Source organism: Indicator indicator, chromosome 10 (assembly GCF_027791375.1).
Source record: "Indicator indicator isolate 239-I01 chromosome 10, UM_Iind_1.1, whole genome shotgun sequence".
Lineage (NCBI taxonomy): Eukaryota > Metazoa > Chordata > Aves > Piciformes > Indicatoridae > Indicator > Indicator indicator.
Genome location: NC_072019.1, coordinates 36,071,363 through 36,092,021, shown reverse-complemented (window position 1 = coordinate 36,092,021; position 20,659 = coordinate 36,071,363). Strand labels below are relative to the sequence as shown.

At 49.3% G+C, this 20,659-nt stretch overlaps 2 protein-coding genes across 2 annotated transcripts; one reads left to right on the top strand and one right to left on the bottom strand.

Annotated features, from left to right (window-relative positions):
- The first annotated feature begins 4,549 nt into the window (after positions 1–4,549).
- On the top strand, positions 4,550–9,420 carry LDLRAD1 (low density lipoprotein receptor class A domain containing 1). The gene is made up of 6 exons (XM_054384475.1): positions 4,550–4,570; positions 4,992–5,046; positions 6,813–6,944; positions 7,467–7,604; positions 8,404–8,532; positions 9,275–9,420. Exons 1-6 carry the CDS (start codon positions 4,550–4,552, stop codon positions 9,418–9,420), a joined length of 621 nt encoding a protein of 206 aa, XP_054240450.1.
- Positions 9,421–14,181: 4,761 nt separating this feature from the next.
- LRRC42 (leucine rich repeat containing 42) lies at positions 14,182–20,559 on the bottom strand. The gene is made up of 8 exons (XM_054384292.1): positions 20,527–20,559; positions 19,148–19,635; positions 16,975–17,106; positions 16,265–16,383; positions 15,422–15,510; positions 15,226–15,339; positions 14,998–15,082; positions 14,182–14,604 (listed from the first exon to the last, which is right to left on the bottom strand). The coding sequence occupies exons 2-8, from the start codon at positions 19,618–19,620 to the stop codon at positions 14,348–14,350; spliced, it is 1,269 nt and encodes a 422-aa protein (XP_054240267.1). The 5' UTR covers positions 19,621–19,635; positions 20,527–20,559; the 3' UTR covers positions 14,182–14,347.
- Between the last annotated feature and the right edge of the window lie 100 nt (positions 20,560–20,659).

Genomic DNA, 20,659 nt, shown 5'->3' with positions numbered 1-20,659 from the left:
TGGCTGGGGTACATGATCTCCAGCTCCTCATGTTGATTACACAAACTCCTCTGAAGGTTTAAAACAGACAAACCCCAACACCCCTTCAGGCTTCGAATTCTAGTGAGAGCCCTAGAGGTCCTGGAGGGTGCAGGATGGTGTTCCCTCACTTAAAACTGGTTCAGACTGGTTCAGTGAACATTCTTAATTGGGCTTTAAGCTGGTGGTTGTGTAACTACAGCTGATGGAGCTTTGGAAGGGCCACCAAGCAGGAATGTGCCTGCAGAGTGATCTTGCAGCGCAGCTGAGAACCGAAACCTGGAAGCACTGGAGTGGGTTTTCTGCCAACGAGTTGAGTGTGAAGAGATGTTGGTTTAAGCACGCTGCTTCTGTTGCAGGAATTGCTATTTGAAGTCTTAAATTGGTGGTACCTCTTCAGGCTAAATTCTTCAGTGGGACAACATCAAATCCCAGCAATTTGGGTGCCAGCAGCCATTGGCAAGTATGTTTGTGTGTAGGTGGCATTGCTGGAAAGGGCTTGTTGTGGGGGTTGCTGGTGTGGTGTGTTTGGAGCTTTGTAGGATCTCAGGAGTGAGAATCCCTCTGTTTGCAGCAGTATGATTCAGTTAGGATGTGCTCAGGTGGTGCAAACCTCAGGATGCAGCCCTGTTTTGGTGCTGGGTGCCAGGGTTCCCCTTGAAGCAGTACTAGATGGCATTTGTGCAGCAGGTGTTTACATGTGCTTGTAACCAAGGGGGTTACTTCACTGGGCATTGCCTGTCCCCTCAGCACTGGTGGCTGAGATTGTCTTCCCAAAAGAGACTTCAGCAATCCCAGGTTTTCTGACTGAATTGCTGGCAGGGAAATGTTTTCAGTTCTGTTGAAATGTTGATTTCTTTATTGCTGTGTCTAGCTGCAGCAGCTGCAGCAACAGCTTCCTGAAAACAAGGCTGCTTGCCTGTTCCAAGTGTATAGAGCACAACCTCTGTCAGCTTAGTGGTTTGATTTCATTGAACTTTCAAAACATTTGACTTTATTGCTTATGTTCTAGCTCTGAGTTCAACAGCTTCTGCTTTCATTTGGTGTTGCATTTGCCTACAAGGAAGGGTGAAAACTCAGAATCACAGAATGGTTCAGGCTGGAAGGGACCTCAGAGATCATCTGCTCCAACCTCCCTGCCATGGGCAGGGACACCTCTCAACTAGACTCAGCTGCTCAAGGCCTCATCCACTCTGACCTTGAACACCCCCAGGGAAGAGGCATCCACAACCTCCCTGGGCAGCCTAGTCCAGAGTCTCACCACCCTCCTACTGAAGAACTTCTTCCTAAGCTCCAGTCTAACCCTGCTCTCCCTCAGCTTCCTCTTGTCCTGTCTCTAGACACCCTTATGGAAATTCCCTCTGCAGCCTTTCTGTAGGATCCCTTCAGGTATTGGAAGGCAGCTCTAAGGTTTCGCTCCCCCAGAGTCTTCTCTTCTCCAGACTGCATACCTCCAGCTCCCTCAGCCTATCCTCATAGCAGAGGTGCTCCAGCCCTTGGGTCATGTTTGTGGCCTCCAGTGGCCTCTCTCCAACAGCTCTGTGTCCTCCTTCCCTGCTTTGTCTTTTGTTCATAAGACTCCACACAAGGTTTTCCTCTCTTGTTTGTCTTTTAATGACATTTCAGTTAAGTGATTTGTGCAGTGAAGCCAGGATTCAGGAATGCTGTTGGGTCTTGGGGCAGCCCTGTGCCTGTGGCAGTCTGTCACTTGGCACTGCTGTTTCTAGAGAGGCCCAGAGTCTGGGGAATTTAAGTGGTGTACTTGTGAGCTCCTGTCAAAGTATCTTCCCTCAGTAAAAGCAGATCCTGGCTGGGCTGCAGTAATTGAGCTGTTTATGAGGATTTTGGATCTAAATGGGCTCTTTAAGCAAGCTTGGCATTTGGCTTTGCAAAGCAGCTTGTCCTGCTCAGATCTGGTTAAATGTTTGCCTGCCCAACGTCTTCATTATCAGAGGCTGCAATTTGGGTTTGAGCTCTGCCTGAGGCCACTGTTTAAATGAAGAGCCTTAAATTATTGAAGCTGCAGGAGGAAAGCATTTTCCAGTCTCTTTAGGCATGTCTTCAGCTGAGCTTGTGTCAGATTTTAAATGGAATCATCCTGACACAAATGAAGCAGCCTTCTCAAGGGTGTGCAGTTCGTTGCTGGCAGAAACAGCCAGGGCATACTCAGGGGGGCTGGGGGGTGGTTTTTTCTTTGTTTTGGTTTTTTTTTTTTCCAGGTGCTTGAATTAACAGTAGCCTCGTATCATACTGGATGTCTTGATCTGTGTTCACTCTTCAGCTTGTCTGATCTTTGGCAAAGATTTTTTTCTGTTGTTTTGACCCCAGGAGGGCTTGCTTGGGTTTGTTATCTCATTTTCATCAACCTTTTTTTTTCCCCCCCGCATTCTGTTTGATGTGGAGTAACTGCTCTAAAACCAGCTGCCTGGATAATCTTGGAGTAGGAAATAAGTGGTGATAGATGTCAGTTCTTAGGGGTGTTTGCATCACAGAGTGGGTTTGCTCCATGTTTTAAACATTTCCATCATCGATTGTTCCATTAGGATATGCACAGCTGGCCTGCTTGACCTGGCTCTTGGCAGACTCACAATCACCTAATAAGCTTCTTGAATGTTCAAAATAGTCCTTCTCTATCCATTCTGATTAGGAACTAAAACTTCCTCTTTAAAGAGAAACAGATCCAGCAGTTAAGATGGGCAGGTTTTAACCCTTAGTCAGTCCTACTTCCATGTTGTAGCAGCTGTCCAGACTTGTAGACTGTTTGCTGCCTGTTTCCCTCCCCATGCTAGAACAACTTTCTAGCATCAAGTTCAACTTTCTAGCATCAAGTTGAACCTAGTACCTGTGAGAAGCTTCTGCTTTGGCCAAATTGGTGTTGCCATGCCAAAGGTGGAGCTTCTGGGTAGTGTGTGAACAGGTGAGTGCAGAGTTGGCAGAAGCTCTTGTCAAGAGGTGTCTGTTAACTCACTGTAATGGGGAATGAGTTGGGTGTGTGGGGCTGGAGAGGGAAGCAGCTGTTGTTCCTCCATGTCAGGTACTATTTGGTGCTTTGAATCAGTTTGAGGCAGCTGTCTCAGTGCCAACTTCTAGACAACAGAGCTGCCAGCTTCTCCTTTGAAGCCCTGGTAAGTTTTGGTAGTACTTGGGGGAGGGATTGTGATCTGTGAAGTGGCAACTAGGAGGTTTGGAGGCACTTGAGTCATAAGCGTGTCTAGCAGTAGGACAAAAGGAGATGGCTTGAAGCTGAGGGAGAACAGGGTTAGACTGGATCTTAGGAAGAGGTTCTTCAGTACAAGAGTGGTGAGACTCTAGAATAGCCTGCCCAGGGAGGTCGTGGATGCCTCCTTCCTAGAGGTGTTCAAGGCCAGGCTGGATGAGGCCTTGAGCCTAGCTGAGAGGTGTCCCTACCCGTGGTGGAGAGGTTGAAGTAAATGATCTCTAAGATCCCTTCCAACCTGAGCCATCCTAGGATTCTGTGCCCTGTGGACCCTCCTGCAAGCAAGAAACATATAAGCTGCTCAAGCATTTCATGCCAGTGCTTTTTCTCCTTCCTACCCCCACGGCAAAGCTGCCTATTCATGGCATTTTATCCTGCTGCAAAACACTCTGTGTGTACTGTGCTGAGACCTGCAGCAGGTTTAGAAGACTGTGAGCTGTTTGTAAGTTCATGTCAGCTGCAGGTTGAGCTGATAAGGCTCACTGCAGGGCTGGGAACTCAAGTATGTGAGTAAAAGAGGACCCTGGAGGGTTTGCTCTGCCCATGCTCATTGCTTGGGCAAGGAAGCTATTCCAGAGGGCTGTATCCTGCACAGCTCTGCTGAGATCTAGTTGTCCTGCAGGCTGCTATGAAGTCAGTGGTCAATTCTGTCTTGAAGGAGGTGAGGAGAAAGGAGGCTTGTAGGAAGAAATCACAAAATTCGACAGGTTGGAAAAGACCTTTGAGATCATCAAGTCCAACCTATTACCCAACACCATCTAATCAACTAAACTATGGCACTAAGAGCCTCATCCAGTCTTACATTAAACACTTCCAGGGATGGTGACTCCACCACCTCCCTGGGCAGCACATTCCAATGGCCAGTCTCTCTTTCTGTGAAGAATTTCTTCCTAACATCAGTCTAAACCTGTTCCCTCCAGCTTCCATCACAAAGGAGGATTCTCCTTGACCAGCACTGGGGTAAATGCAGTTGGTGAGAGCCAGAGATCAGTGTTCATCTTCTGAACTGGCATCAGGGTTCTTGGCATCCAGAATCTCTTTGTCCTCAATGATTCGATTAATATCCTGTTAGGAAACCAAGATGGAGGCAGGAGGAATGAGAGGCAAACCGGGAACACCACTTTCAGCCAGAGCTGGAGCACAGGCTTGGTGCTGCCTTCCCTGTCCTCTCCTGCTTGTGTGCCCAGGCAGCAGCACACTCCTTGCTCTCCTCCCTCTGTTGGGGTTTGTATCCTGGTAACATCACTCCTGTGAAGGAGCAGAAAGCTCCCTGTGATCCTTTGAGTTGCTGTGAAGGCTGCAGCTCTGAGAAGCATGAACAAAACTCACCCCCAGGTACAGTCCCCTTGGGAAAGCTCTTAAGTGCAGCTGTTTCCTAAAGTACACCTGTTCTTGATAGTGCTGTTTGCTTGGCCTCTTTATCACTGCTTTATCACTGCTGGCTGTGACGTTTCCAGTCCTTGCTACTTAACCTCATTTGATACAAAAGGGAAGTGTTGATATAAAGCTCTGGGCTTGCACTGCTGTTTGTTTTACAAATGGGTAGCTAAGATTGAAAAGGTGATCTGCTGGATGGCTTTCTGAGCTCAGTCTGGGCCACATTTCCACTTGGGCCAATTTTTTGCCCATGTGTAAAAAATAAAGGAATGAGGTCTGTATTGGAGGGTAAGATGGGATGGGAGCTGCGAAGGCATCCCTTGGGTGGTGATTACTGTGTGCTGCTTCTGTAAACCATCTTTTGTTCCTTTCCTTTTAGAGAAATGGTACTGTAGCTACTTTTGATGCAACCAAGTCCTCCTCTGAAGAAAGAGGTAACCAGGAAAATGCAGAGCTTAATGCATTTATTATTAAAGCATACATCAATGGAAACTATCCATGTAATATAAAATACAGACAGTATTTATGGCCTGTTGAGACTGATTTCTCTTTTCTCCCCCTTTTCTGTGTAATGAAACTTCCAGACTATAAAACTAATGAACTGAAGCTGTTCTTTGCTGGCCTGGAGTTGGCAGTCTTGTGATATAGTAGCCTGAGAGGAAATCCTTGCCTGTCACAGAAGAGCTCCTCATGAGCTTGCTACAGGCTTTCTATATGTTTTAAGAGCCAAGCTTCAGCAAGCCTTGCCCATACTAAGAAGGGAGAAGGTGAGGTCAGACAGAATCAATAGCAAACCTGTAGATCAGGTTGCAGCACCATTTCATCCCCACCATTATTTTATGCTCATGTCTGTTTGCAGCTGTGGTGCTTTCTGGTCAGAGGTGCTGCTGTCCTGCAGACACAGACATGCTGCAATTCACCACTTGGCTTTGAAGCTGAAATGTTCTGCCTTTCATTCCTGCTCAGACATGACCAAGGGAGTGGTTTCTGCAGCCAGGATCCCTTTGCCATTGAGCAAAGGCTGTGACTTGTGTTTGTACAACAACCAAGTGAATAGGAAGCACAGCTAAGACAAGTTCTAACTTTTCCATCAAAGCTCTTTAAGTTCAGCAGCACCAAAATCCAGTGATACACGGCTGTCTTTAGTGACTGCTTATGTGTTCCTCATGTGATCACTTTAACTTTTCTATCTGTTGGTCTGGAGATAGGACGGAATGCAAGAAAATAGCCTCTTGGTTTAGAGACAAAGCAGTGGTGAGCTGAGGGCAGCTGATTGGTGTTGCTCTTGCTGTGCTGCTGCTGTGGTGCAATGGCTCTGGGCTTGGCCCTTAGCTTCCTGATTTGGTTGGGTTTATGTACCTGACTTTCTGAAAGCTGCAGTCCCTGGAAGGTCACTGCCTTTAGTTTCCTGGAGATGTCTTTAGGGAGGGCAGGGGCTGCTCTTTGGCCAGTTCTTACCGTTTTGAGATGGTAATTCAGTCTTGTTTGGTGGGAGAGTTAAAGTCCTGGTCAGGCTGAAAGCCTGAAGTGCTGTAAATGCAATTTTATCTCTTGGAATTTTGCTGTGGGCTCTGGGAGGGCACTTTTCCCAGCCTTACACTGCCCTCCTCTGTCTTTTGGCTGCTCCATGATAAGGGCAGTGCTGTTCTACAGAGTGGGCAAAGGCTTGGCCGCCTTCTCCCTTCCACTCTGTGTGTCAGGTGAGGTCTGATGGAGATGCGGCATTTGTGCTGTTGGCTGTCAGTGCTCTGCAGCTGCAGCAGGGGTTCTGCTGTGCTGCAAGCAGTGAGATTTCCTGTTTAACGTTGGGGTTTGGCTACTAAAACTCAGCTATCAGCCCCTGAGCCCCAGCAGCCCTCTACTAGCATCCAGAGCAGCTGAAGCAGGGGCAGTGGGTACGAACTAGAGCACAGGAGCTTTTTCTTGAACTTAAGGAGAAGTAGCTTTACTTTCAGGGTGCTGGAGCAGGCTGCTCAGAGAGGCTGTGGAGTCTTCTCTGGAGACTTCCAAAATCTACCTAGACATGATCCTGTGCAATCTGCTCTAGCAGGGGGGTTGGACTCAATGATCTCTAGAGATCCCTTCCAACCCCTACCAGTCTGTGATTCTGTGGCTTCATGCCATTCCCCTCCAAAACACCCCAGGCAGCCCTGCCAGACCCATCCCCAGCCTCTCACCTCTCACTCTTGCCTCCCAACAGACCACTGGCAGCCATGCAGTGCCCAGGTGTGCTGCACATGGAAGTGTGTCTGCATCTCTGCCACCATACTGCTTGTCCTCACTGCTGCCGTGGCCTTGGCCGTGGCACTGGGACTCCTGCTGCAGGTGCCAGGTTGGTATCCCAGGAGTCAGGGTTTTTTTTGGTAAGGGAGGCAGAAAATGATGTTTCTGAGAAAAGCTTTCAAGTTGTCCATGGAATCATAGAATTGTTAGGATTGGAAGGGACCTCAAGGATCATCTAGTTCCAACGCCCCTGTCATGGGCTGGGACATCTCCCACTAGATCAGGTTGCCCAGAGCCACATCCAGCCTTCACCATGGGTGAAGTGGTGCTTCCCAGTGCAGACTGGGAGGAAGGAAATGGCTCATCAGGGTGATGCAAGGCTGTGCCAGCCTTGCACCAAACTGTTCCTTGGTTTCACTGTCCTGCTCCATAGGGCTGTGGTAACTCTGGGTGGCATGGTCACACTTCAGACTACTAGTGCAGTTTTCAAACTCTGCCATGATCCCACCAGAGATTAATCCCGGTTATTTGTAGAACAAAGGAATTTAAGAAATCTCCCTTTCTTCCCCTTGATCTGTCCCTCATGCTGTGAGAATGCTGAGCAATGAAGTGTTTGTTGCTTTCCCTTCAGTGAACCGCTTCTGTACAGCCTCCAGCAACCAGACAGGCTTCTTGTGCAATGACAGAGAGACCTGCATCGCAGCCAGCCAGGTCTGTGACAGCATCAGCAACTGCAGGCATGGGGAGGATGAGCAGGAGAAACTCTGTGGTGAGTGGTTTGGTTGTGACTCTCCCCCTCCCCTGTTGTGAGGCAGAGCAGCTGGTGTCCCTCTGATCTTCCTCCATGCTTCTGGCCATCTATGTGAGCAGATCAACCTGGCAGAGCCTTTGTAGGGCAGATGCTGAGAGATGGCACTGCCCAAAAAGCAGCAGGAGTGGCAGGAATCCAAGACTCCAAGCTCCTCTGATCTTCCCATGGTTTCTTTAAACCATGATGCAGTGTTCCTCTGCTAGTTAAGCTGGATGGTTACATGGGTAAATTATTGTCCAGTTACCCTGGAAAAATAAAAAGTCATTAAAGCAGAAGCCCAGGGCATTCAGCTCAGCCATGAGCATCCCTTCCCCATCTGTGGTGTCATTCATACCCCGACACCACACAGGGTAGGACCAAAGGACTCTGAGGGGTGGGTGTCAGGTGGAGGGCGCCAAGATCTTTTGGGTGCTGCATAGTAATAAGACAAGAAACAACAGGTTCAAGCTTCAACATGGAAGGTTTCACCTCAACATGAGGAGAAACTTCTTTACAGTGAGGGTGACAGAGCACTGGAACAGGCTGCCCAGAGAGGTTGTGGAGTCTCCTCTGGAGACTTTCCAAACCCTGGATGCATTCCTGTGCAGACTACCCTGAGTGATGCTGCTTTGGCAGGGGGGATGGAGCCAATGATTCAAACTCTAATGTGCTGTGATACTATGACTCCCTATGACAGCAGCCTTTGGCTGCCACCCCCATTTTAGCTGGTGCACCTGCTTGGTGTTGCTGAGCATGTCCTGTGTGTCTGTCCTTGCAGGGGACCTGCCCCACAGCCTCCCAGAATTCCTGGTCTTCCACTGCAGTGACCCCAGGTCCTGGGTCTATGCTGATCAGAGGTGTGATGGGATGAACGACTGCGGGGACTGCTCTGATGAGAGGGGCAGCTGTAAGTGTCTCCTCTGGCTGCTGTTGGGCAAAAGGCATTTTCTGCTCATGGTCTGAAGCAGTTTGTACAGGCATGGTGCTCACTGCTGCTGCTGGAAACACCTGGAGGCTGGGATCCTCCACTGAACCACAGAGTAGCTGGGATAGGGCTTTTGAACTGTGTGGGCTCCATCCCATCAGCTGCCAAGGCCTCTAGTGGTGACCAAGATGGGAAATGCTCCATGCTTTGCTCCCAGCCTCAGAAGTTGCTTCCTCTTTGTGGCTTGCTGGGTGTGGGCCAGTTTCATTGTGCTGCCTAGCTGTAGGCAGCAGTAATCTTTCAAACTGGCTTTGGCTGCTGGCCAGGAGGTGAGTCTGTCTCTGAGCTGAGGGGACTAAGCAAGACTCAGCAGCTTCAGAGACATCCAGGTCCTTCTCCTGCTAAAATGAGCCTAAAGTTTGCTCCTAAGTCATTCCCCTGGTTTTGAACCTCAGGCAAGACCTGCCCATCAGCACCTTTCTCTAGAGTAGCTTCTTAAAACCAATAAATGACAGCTAGTTGTTCCTCCCAGGATGACTTGTCATGAAGGTCATCCCAATCTCATGCTCTGTGGCTGTCTCCCACAAGTAGCACCAAGCGAGTGTCCTCTTTGGTGGCTTCACAGACACCAGTGACTTTGCAGAGGCTGCTGGGGGTGGAAGGGTAGCTGCCCAGGTAAGAAAGGGTGAGTCAGAAGCATTTCTGTTGCCTGTTTTCCATCCAGTGGCCGCCTGCCCGCCGTGCAGGTTGCAGTGGTGGAGCTGCAGCTCAGTGTTCTATGAGTACTGCTCCTGCGTCCCCAGGAGGCTGTGCCGGGACGGCATTCAGCACTGCCTCGGCTCGTCTGATGAGTATCTCTGCACACCCTGAACTCTAGGCACCCAGCAGCACTGGAGACAGCAGGGTGCTTCCTGCATTGTCGTCTTGAAGCCTTTGTGTCCTCCTCCTTCTGCCACCTGCTTCGGAAGCTCCAGCCCCAGCAGACCCTCAGCAGCAGCAGTACTCAGACTGCCATGCGGTGACACTGGGCAAGGCTGAGGTGCAAACTGCAGCCCATGCTGCAGGCTAGGTGCTGGCTGTGGGACAACTTCAAGAGTTCTCCTCTCATGCAAGGGGGAGTCTTCTCTGCTTGGGCAGAGAACTTTTCAACTGCGTGGGCTCCATCCCATCAGCTGCCAAGGCCTCTGGTGATGACCAAGAGGGGAAATGCTCCATGCTTTGCTCCCAGCCTCAAAAGTTGCTTCCTCTCTGTGGCTTGCTGGGTGTGGGTAGCAGTAATCTTTCAAAGTGGCTTTGGCTGCTGGTCAGGAGGTGGGTCTGTCTCTGAGCTGAGGGGACTAAGCAAGCCTCAGCAGCTTCAGAGACATCCAGGTCCTTCTCCTGCTAAAATGAGCCTGAAGTTTGCTCCTAAGTCACTCCCCTGGTTTTGAACCTCAGGCAAGACCTGCCCATCAGCACCTTTCTCTAGAGTAGCTTCTTAAAACAAATAGATGACACCTAGTTGTTCCTCCCAGGATGACCTGCCTGTCTTGGAGCTTGCTTTGATGGATTGTGTGCAGGCTGCTGGGTACGTTCACCAGCTGCTGCCAACACAGACACCATGTCTGACCAACCCTGGGCAAAGGGCTTCTCATGCATGGACATGCTGATGCCTTTGCAGGCAGACAGGTGAAGGTACACTGAGGACTACCCTAAAGAATAGGAGCTGAGTGAGGTTAGCACTTCCCTCTAACACATCTTCACACTCCTGATCTTCACAAGCAGGAGCAGAAGCTTGTGTTTGTGTTCAGAGCACATCTGCAGATGGTTTCAGCAGTGGCTTTGAAGGCTCTACATTGATGCTCCCAAGACGCTTCCCTGGAAATCTCAGCTGTGCTGAGATGACACTATGGGGAGCTGCTACAGAGGCCATTCCCTGTGCTGCTCTCAAACCCTGAAGGCCAATGCAGAGGAGCATAATGGCAAGGAAGACTGAAGTGGAGATGGTTCAGGGTTTGTGGAATAAACGACTGGTCCCTGTGACCACGCAGCTGTCCCTGCAAGCCAGGGCAGGAAAGCAGCATGTATGTAAAATGCACTTCTCTCAGGGCTGTGCAGTTTTGGAGTAGCAGCTGAGCAGCCTGAGAACAGCCACAGGGCTGTCATGTATTTGTACTGAAATTGGCAAAAAAACATTGCAGCCTTGGAGGAGAGAGCAGCAGAAAAAACAAGTGCTGCTCCCAAGGCAGTGTGGGGTGACACAGGTTCTGCTTCTTGCTGGTTTTGTTCTTCTGCCACCCAAGCAGGATCAGGCAGATAAACCTTCAAAGCACTGCTCAGGATGCAGCTACAGATGTGCCACTGAAATTCAGAAAGATGTGCTCTTTCTCTGCTCCTTTGAAAGTCTGCTCTGTGTCTAAAACATCATCTCTGAAAAATAACCCCACATTTACAGTGAGGGCACTTCCTTTTTTAGGCCCAAAATGAACCTCAGGTGATCTTTCCACCACCATCCCAAGTCACAGATCTTTAAAAACAAACCCCTATTCACTCATTTTCTCTCTACCCTGTATGTGCAGCTCTGCCTGCCACCATGATTTGTATCAGTGGAGAATGTTTGCTCTAATTTGTTCCTGGGCTACAGCTGTGGATCTGGGAGATCTTTCCTAAGTAGCTTTGCAGTGTTGTGACTCATCCTTCACCTGCAGTGAGATGGCAAATTCTGCACAGTGGAACTGGTACTACAGGAAACTTTGAAAGCTGAATTGAACAACCTGTCCTTCTCCAGGCCTGCCTGGGATGGATGGTTGCTTTCTCTGTGCCTGTAAAACATTACTGCAGAGCATTCAGTGCTGCATCTGGGAAGAGAGATTAAGAGTCTTGTAGGTAAACATTTCTCACTTGCCACCTTCCAGTCTCAGCCAAAGCCTGAAGTGGAGATGCAGGTTTGTACTGCAGTCACAGACAGCTGACACTTCAACAAGGCTGGGCTGGGGCTGGTGAATAAAGCCTGGCTTACTGTAGTTGCTGTTGTTCCTCTTGTTACCCTAAAATACATTCTAGGGCAACCAGCAAGGAAGTCTTGCAGCATTGTGTAGGAGTTGCTCAAGAAGGGGTGATTCAGAGGCAGTGCTGCTGGGTCAACCTCACCTCCTGGGGAAGAAGAGCTTCTTTCTGGTCCCAGTTGTCTCTAGTCATGGTCTGTTTGCTTGTTCCTTGGCTTTGAAGTGGGAGGATGTGCAACAAAAGCTCCCTTCACAGGGAAAGGGGCAGGTGGGCTACAACTGCTGCTGACTTCTACAGGGCAGTGGTCAAAAAAAGGTGGGAAAGGAAGGCAAGGATAATCTTATCCTTCATGATGGGAGCTGTGTATGAATAACAGAACAACTGTAGTTGGTAAGGACTGAACTGAACAGCTGTTCAAAAATACAGAAACCCTCAGAGCACAGAGCCAGCTGATGTGGTGGGTAAAGAAAAACATTTGCTCTGTATCAAAGAGATTGGGGCAGCCAAGAACTTCTGGAGCCCCTGATGTCTGCTGTGGTTGGGAAGAAGATGCTGGTTAGGCTGACCTGTATGGCAGCTGCTCCGTCTCCCATCCAATATTTGTAGATCTTCACCACAACTCCCCTCTGCCAAGTTTCAAGATGCTGGTGAGGGTGAAGAGGAAAGGGTGAGGACATGCAGTGTGTGAGAGTAGGGAGCTGGGTGCTTGTTTGCTGTGTGGAATGCTGATGCTTCTCCACTGCAGCAGAAAGCAGGAGATAGCAATTGGGACGATGGTGAGATCTAGGAATTGTTAACGTTATTGTGAGATGTGATAAAGAAGGCAAATGTCTGGCCCAAGGCAGGAAAGGTTATTGTGCCACCTTCTATGTCCTTCAGCAGGAGGGGGAGGAAACAGAGGCAGGCTTAGGGCACATGGAGGACATCCCTGTCTGCAAAGAGGAAGCCCCACACAATATTCCTCTCCCTTTCTGGCATCACTTAGCTTTGTAATTAGTTGAACCACAAAGAAATGGGGTCAGGAATGTGGCCTCTGCATCTAAGCTAGCCAGTAATGTTTACTGGTGTCTGGGGAACTGACCCACTGGGTACCTGCAGGGTAGAGCTCAGGGTTGCTCTCTGGGTGATGTCTCTGTAGCAGTTGTGCTCCTGGGACGCCAGAGCTGTGACTGATAGCCTCAGGTTAGGAAAGAGGAACTGTGGACTCATCCTGCTCTGCATTTACACCTGGGAAGACAGCAGCCAAGAGAGAGGTGGGAAGTAGCAGTCCATGGGCAGCAAGACTCAGAAAGCAGCCTGGAAACAGCCAGGGACACTGTGGGCAGTTCAAGCAGGGGCTTGGCTGAGCCCATCTCTTTCAGAGTGAGTCACCTCCTGCAGTTTTCTTTTTTTGCCCTGTTCCTGGTCCCTGCCCTGTTCCATGAGGCTGTGTGCCTCATGGAGGGAGAGCAATGAGCAGGGCTAGTGGGTTGAGGACTTAGTGGTGCGTCTGAGTCCTCCTAGGACAGAATTTACATAGTGGTGTGTTTGACAGAGGGAGTCTGCTGGCCAGGAAGAAATTTAAGGAAAGGAGTGCACAGTTCTCCCAGGCCTGCATCTTACATGGGCAGGTCAGCAGAGCTCCACAGTGCTAGAGGGCTACTGAAGAAATCTGGGGTGGCTGTTGAGGTTCTCATGCCCCTCTGCTCTGCATCTGGAATACTGTGTCCAGGTCTGGGCCCCTCAGTTCAAGAAGGATCTCAGGGAACTATTTGAGAGAGTCTAGCGTAGAGCTACAGTGGTGCTGAAGGCAGTGAAACATCTCCCTGCTGAGGAAAGGCTGAGAGAGCTGGGGCTCTGCTTGGAGCAGAGGAGCCTGAGGGGTGACCTCATTTGTTCATAAAGATGTGCAGGGCAGTGTCAGGAGGATGGAGCCAGGCTCTGCTCAGGGATGTCCAGTGACAGGATCAGGGGCAATGGGTGCAAGCTGGAGTAGAGGTTCCATGGGAACAGAAAACTTTTTCACTGTGAGGTTGCCAGAGCCCTGGAGCAGGCTGCCCAGAGAGGTTGTGGAGTCTCTTTCTCTGGAGACTTTCAAAACCTGCCTCGATGTGTTCCTGTGTGACCTGCCCTGGGTGATCCTGCTCTGGCAGGGGGGTTGGACTGAATGGTCTCTGGAGGTCCCTTCCAACCCCTAACATTCTGGGATTGTATGAATGTGTTTGTAAGGGAAAATATATTACACGGAGAGTCTAATCTCTCCCATAACCCAATTTCAGCTTTCATTTCCTGGGCTAAAATGAGGGAGACTGGGGACTTCTGCTCTGGATTTCTGCAGTAACTGTTACTGAGGGGTTATTGCCTCTCTGCCTTCCTCCCCTGCGGCCTGTGCTTATCCTCTTTGCTTCCTGCCTTTGTCAGAGCTCTGTCAGCACAGCCTTGTGCTTACAGGCTGAGGTTTATGTTCTACCAGCATTATTAAAGTCCCAGGGCTCTTGACAAGCACAGTGTAGCTTTGTTTCAGACGAGCTGCAGTGATCAGTCTTCTGTCCCTCAGGAGGCAAGACAGGAGGATGGAGAGGGCCAGCTCCTTCTGTGAATGATCTCTGTCAGAGGAATGAGCCAAGGATGACAACAGAAACTTTATTTGAAAAAATCATTATGTATTGAAAATATACAATAGCATCCTCACCCTTCTCCTTGGCTCTCCCCCTCCCCAAGCATAGGCTAACCCACAAGCACATCACAGCAGACAGATCCAACAGTTCTGCTCTCCTCCCTCTCCATGTCAGCAGCAAGAAAACAACAAACCCAAGGCCTACTTCTTCCTGACTCAGTAGGTATTTAACAGATCCCAGTCCTCCACCGTAAGGCACAGATGTTTCTGTTTGGAAGTCCTTTCCCTCTCTTGTTCAGCCAAAGCTCTTTTTTTATGGTTCTTTAATTCATGGCTGCCTGAAACCTCCTTTTTCAAAGGGAAATGGCAATTCTGAACTTTTTCCTTATAAAACTGCAAGTTCCCTGATGCTTTTGTGTCTGCTTCCACTGGTTTGCATTTGGCTGCTTCCTCTATTCTGTGTGTCTTGCCATCTACAGCGGGAGGAAAAAAAAGAAGTCAGTTTAGGCTTTGGTAAAACCAGGATCATGCTGTGAAATGCGTACTTGTGTTATAAATTGTTTTGGCCAAGCCAACTTGGAATACTGACTCTGCCTTGCTGAAAAGTGCACAGGAAAGAGAACATTTCTATTTTGGACTCAGAATTTGCAGGAGAAAACTCAGTAATTATATGTTACCCTGAGCATGCTGCTAGGCTGTGGTTTAGAGTCAGCCAGCATAGTTAACAAATGAAGAAACTCACAGCAATGCAGTTACACAAATGGCTTCAATTGCACACCTGAGATGCTGCTTGTACTTTGCTACAAGGAATATTTTCCTACTTGTTTAAAGAAAATAAGCTGCATGGTGTCCATGGAGTTACATACAGAAGCGCAGAGCTGCTGTGCTGGATCTCAAGTTGTCCTGTGGCTTGGTGGCTTCCATAACTGCCTGCTCCCACTGCAGAACTGTCTGCAACAACAGTTCAAGGGATTAAAATGGGTCTTGTAAAATGGACAGAAGCAACTCTCTGTCCCTTGTTCTTTCTTATCTGGTGATTTAATAGTCTCTGAGGACAGTTTCTAGAGAGTAAACCAGACTTCAGCTCCCCCTACCTGCTCTGCCCATCCCTCTGTTCTGCAGTTGCTATGATCAAACTCTTTCAGAGGCACTTGTGAGTGAACCAGGCCAATTTGTGTTTGGATCCGCTTAATGACAGCATCAACGTCCTGGGGACAAGGGAAAGGAAGCAATGAAGGGAAGAACAGCTCCTTATCCTTGCCCACTAAACTTAGACAGATGCATTTTTACCTTCAGACCACTCCCAGAAATGTCCAAACAATTCAGTTTCTTGAAAGAAAGAAGGTATCCAATTCCCACATCAGTGATTTTAGGGTTACCTGTAAGGTCAAGTGAAGTTAAATTGCAGTCTGAGGAGAAAGATGGTCAGAAGGCCAGGAAAATACTGGTTCCAAAAGTTACCACTGGAACAAGGAGAAGGAAGCCTTTTTCTGTAGTATGCTTTTATGTGCTGAAAGTGAGTCAAAAACGATTTTTCTAACTTTCAACTTAAGGTTTCTACCCTAACACCACCATGGCCATTAAACTGTGTCCTCAGGTGCCATGTCCATGTATTTATTGAACACCTCCAGGGACAGTGACTTTACCTCCCTGGGCAGCCTGTTCCAATGCCTGACCACTCTTTTCAGGAAAGAAATTGTTCCTAACCTCCAGCCTAAACCTTCCCTGCTGCAACTTGAGGCCATTTCCTCTTATTCTATCACCTGATACTAAGGAGAAGAGTCCAACCCCCACCTCACTCCTGTTGGCCTGCCCTGGGTGATCCTGCTTTGGCAGGGGGGCTGGATTTGATGACCTCTGGAGGTCCCTTCTAACCCCTACCATTCTGTGATTCCCTCTAATGATCAAAATACAAGTATTTACAGTACCAATCCTCAAGCTATTATAAATCTTAATGTAAGTAACAAGGCTGAGACTTCAGGCATGACCTGTGCCTTCTGGAAGATTGCTGGTGAAATCTGAGGGTGAGTACTTGGCTCGCAGGAATCATCACATTAATTGTACTTAAGGAGGATAAGCTCTTTATCAGAAAGGACACAGGTTCCTGCTGGTATTCAGCCATGAAGTACTTACAAGACAAGTCTAGCATCATGAGGTTCTCAAGTCCCCTTTTCAGCACCCGGACCGGTGCCGTCATCCTGCGCAGGCCTGCGTCTGACAGAGAGTTGTCCTTCAGGAGAAGCCGCTTGATGCTGGCAGCAGAGATACAAACACACAGCTCAGGGTCATCATTTTAAACAGCTCTGCAAAATCTCCTAATGCTGTTGGGAGGGCCAAGGTCTTCCTGCGCCAACCCTTCTGTCTGCTTTATTCACTGTAGTGAAAAGCAGCAAGGAAGAAACCTGGCCTAGGAGGACTAACAAATGTTCTTGCATCCCCCCTCCTAGCTCAACAGGAGCATTTCTGTGAGCAGCTACTCCCAGATCTCCAGTCACAGTGAGGGTGACAGAGCACTGGAACAGGCTGCCCAGAGAAGTTGTGGAGTCTTCCTTCTCTGGACACATTCAAAACCAGCCTGGATGCATTCCTGTGCAGACTACCTTAGGTGATCTTGCTTTGGTGGGGTGTGTGGGGGGGACTCAATGATCTCTGGAGGTCTCTTCCAACCTCTAATGTTCTCTGATACTGATACCTCAGCAATGGGTTTTATGAACAACCAAAATCTTCAAACTTGACATGTTGGTGCCTGTGAAACTTTTAAGTCACAGGCTCATTCTTTCAACTGCAGGTTAAAAAAAACCCAAGAAAGTGTCATTTTTGGTTATGTGCCAAGAAATGGGTACCTAGACAGAGCCTCTTTGGTGAGGTGTTCCAGCAGCTCATGTTCGTCTCCAAGTTTACAACAGGAGAGATCCAAACATGTCAGCTCCCGGAAAGACTTGATTTCTTCTAGCTTTTCAGAGATAACCAAGTACCTGCAAAGAGGGGAAAGAAAAACAAATCAAATGCCACTGCTCAGGCACATGAGGCAGCACCTCTGTCCTCAGATGTCACAGGCTTAATGCAGTTGTTTCTTTCGAGTACTTCTGTGGAAACTAACAGGAATTAACTGGCCAGCTGTCCAAACTACCTTATTATGTATAGTTCAAAATGTTGGACTAACAATGAAGACTTCAACTTGCAAACATAGTTAGAGACTTGTTAGGGACTTCTTATCCTGTTATTTCAGAATAATACATACCCCATATTATAGTCTACTGTAAATCAGCTTCACTCACTGCTCTTCCTCAGAAGCTGGGATGTGTGGAGACAAACCCACATTCATGCAGGTTTAAAAATCTACTTCAAATATATCAGGATGGCTTGTCAAATGGTAACATTTTACTTTTCATTTATGTAAATAAAATACGTCACTAGAGATAATAAAAGTCCTACAGGACACCCACAGGACTCCAGCTAGGGTTGTGACTACAGCCCAGGCAGCAGTTACACAGTGAGTTATTTTTTTCAGCTGCACTGGTTCCCTGATCTCATTCCCTCTGCAGCCATGCAAACATCTGTGCTGGAACTAGTCAGTAGGAGGTTTAGAGATGGGAACAAGCCACTGAAGAATGGCATGCATAAATATGCAGTAATGAGCACGGAGCAGTCGTTACCTCCCCCATCTCCCCTGCATTCGTTTGTTTTTCCCTGAGGCAACTCAAGCCCCAAATTCACTGAGCTCTCCTGAATGTGTTCCCCAAAGCATGACAAACCCCAAGGTCAGCACCTTCACTGCTGAAATGAGGGGTGCTCAGTAATTTGAGCCCTGAAGGAACACCTCTCTGGCCATGCAAATAAGAGGGCCTTAGTACCCTCCCACTATGATTATCCCTATGAGACCATCCCAGCAGATCCCTCTGCCATGCAGTTCAGCTCTGTGGAAGGCAGTAGATACAGCAGAGCACAAGCCAGCTCGAGACACGCTGCTAGCTCAGGGCAGGTGTGTAGAAAAGAGTAGGCTCTTTTAGAAGTAAGATTCATCAGGAAATGCTTTAACATCTTCCTGGATTTCAAAGACTCCATACTTAACTCAGCTTTCTATGATGGCAAAAGATAGGAGAGAGTTCATTTCTGAATGAAGCCCATAACAGTGTCTGTACCAGACATAAAAAGGCAGGGGGTTTAAAAGATAAAACAAAGGACGATCGACCTCTAGTCAAGCATTCCTACTGTGCTCAGAAGATCCTTGGCACTTCAGATGAATGTGCCTGTACTTTGATTTTAAACTGGAAAACCATCTTTTTTTTCCAGAAGGTAGACTGCTTATATTACTAATTCCTGCTTAAGTAGGAGTAAGGCTTTAGAAACATAATCCAGGTTTAAGCTTGGCAAGACTCTCTTTCAGTGAAAGACAACATTGAGAAGATGGAAAACTGGTGCTGGACTGATTAGAACCTCCTTAAAGTACACTCAAGGATGGGAACCACAATAACTTAAGAGAAAACCTACCTGACTTCAAAGCCTGTAGCTTACCCACAAGACTGGATCTTCTGAGCCCCCAAAATGAAAGGATATAGCAAACTTATAGTAAATAAGACTAGACAGGTTGCAAGAGTGTATTTTTATCTGTTACAGTCAGCTAAGTGGTCAAATGCTTATGAACAGCAATTACAAAAACATCCCCTGAAATACCTGAGAAGGCACTGAACACACAGATTGCATGGAAGAGCTGACTCTTATTGTTTAAAACTAGTTGGAGGTTTAATCCTTCACATAAAATCCAGTCAGTTAACAGAGATGTAGTCTGTTACTTGTGTTATGGTTACTGTCTTAGTCTGAAACCAGAAGCTGCACTTGTAAGAAAGGATGGGACACAAGGAAGCAAACAGAAGAGTGAGAGAAGCCCCAGGTAATTTCATTAGAATTAGGTGGTGTCACGAAGCCAAGAGAACAAAAATAATTCAAGGGAACCTTCAAGTGTGCTAGCAAAAGGCACTAGAGGTGATGGTGGCATTTGTTACTGAACTCACTCACCTATTTCGCAAGCATAAGGAGCACAGCACCAAACCCCCATAAGCTTCAGTAAACTTCTGCAGAGCTCTCAGTCCTGTCACTGGTTCCGTGAACTTCTGTCTTGCTTCTGCAGCTGAAAAGAGCTTTTCAGCAATCTGCTCTGGGAACCCAATCAACGAGTCAATGTGGTCAACATTGTCAGAAATGTAACCCAGCACCAGGCTGAAGAGAGACTTGGCCGAGTACCGGAGATTGCCCTCCCTCGTGTAGGTGAAGATGAAATGATCAGTCCTCTGCCTCCTTGCCCTGTCGTCCTCCCTGTTCATACAAAGCTCCACGGAAAACTCTCTGGAAAACAGCCTGAAGGGTCTTGTTGTTGGAGCGACATTGTGTATGCTGCCTGCAGCCTGATTTACCAAATGCAGCTTCCCATTTTCACGCACATATATTGGCCCAGTATCCACATGGCTTTCTGAGTGGAGACAGTAAGACATTCCCCTCGTGCGGTTCTGCAACAACAAACCATAGACAGGTAAAGAATAACCACTGAGGAAAACACCATTCAGCAAAGACCCCAAACACTGGCAGCTCTCCTCAGTGTCCTGAGCCAGTCACATAACCCTGCAGTGTGAGGATGGGGCAGGCTGCACGACGCAGGGGTGTGCGCTGTCTGCCACCAACCTACAAACACCCCTCGGGTGAGAACTGAACCCAGGGCTGGCAGAGCTGAAGGGCCTTTGCCCTGGCAGGGCCCTGCCACTCCGTGCCTGGTGTCCATCAGAGGCCTGGGGCTGGATCCCAGGCCGCCACAGGCACGGGAAGCGGGAGGGCCCCTGGGACTGCTGTGTGGCAAGTGTCCCCACAGCTTGGCCTGTCCCTGCTGCTGGCGTAGGGAACGAGCAGGAGGGCAAATGGCTGACTGCAGCAGGGCGAGGGAGCCTCCCCCAGAATTTCCCTCCCTGGAAGAATGAACAGGGTCCCAGTGTCCCTTCCCCAGCCTAGACCGGCCGGTTCCAGGGGGTTTTGGCTGGTGAGCGGGAGTCTTGGCGTGGGGCAGGAGGGTGCAGACCCTGCCATGGCAGCACGCAGGAGAGGCACGGGGTCCTGAGGAGCTCGGGGCTCCGGTCCGGCGGAGCCGGAGGGGATCAGGCTCTGCCTGAGGGGGAAAGAGCGTGGTAAGGGATCGGGCGCTATCCGGCAAGAGAGGGACCGGGGATACCAGCTCTAGTTACGCGGGGGCGGGAGAGGGGTTCAGGCCCTGGCCGGGGGCTGAGCGCGCCGTGACCGGGCGCAGCCCCGAGGGGCGCAAGGGGAGAGGTCCCCGCCCCGGCCAGGAGGCATGCAGGCGAGCGCCCCGCTGCCCGTGCCCCACTGGGGCCACCGGCCCGGTCTCCACCTACCTGCCCCGAGAGGGGCCGCCTCGACGCGCCCTCAGCGAGCCCGCGGCTCGGCGCTCCCGCCGCCCGTCCCGCAGCGCCCGCGGGCGGCGCCGCGCCGGGGGCGGGGACCGGGCCGGGGCGGCGCGGGGCATGC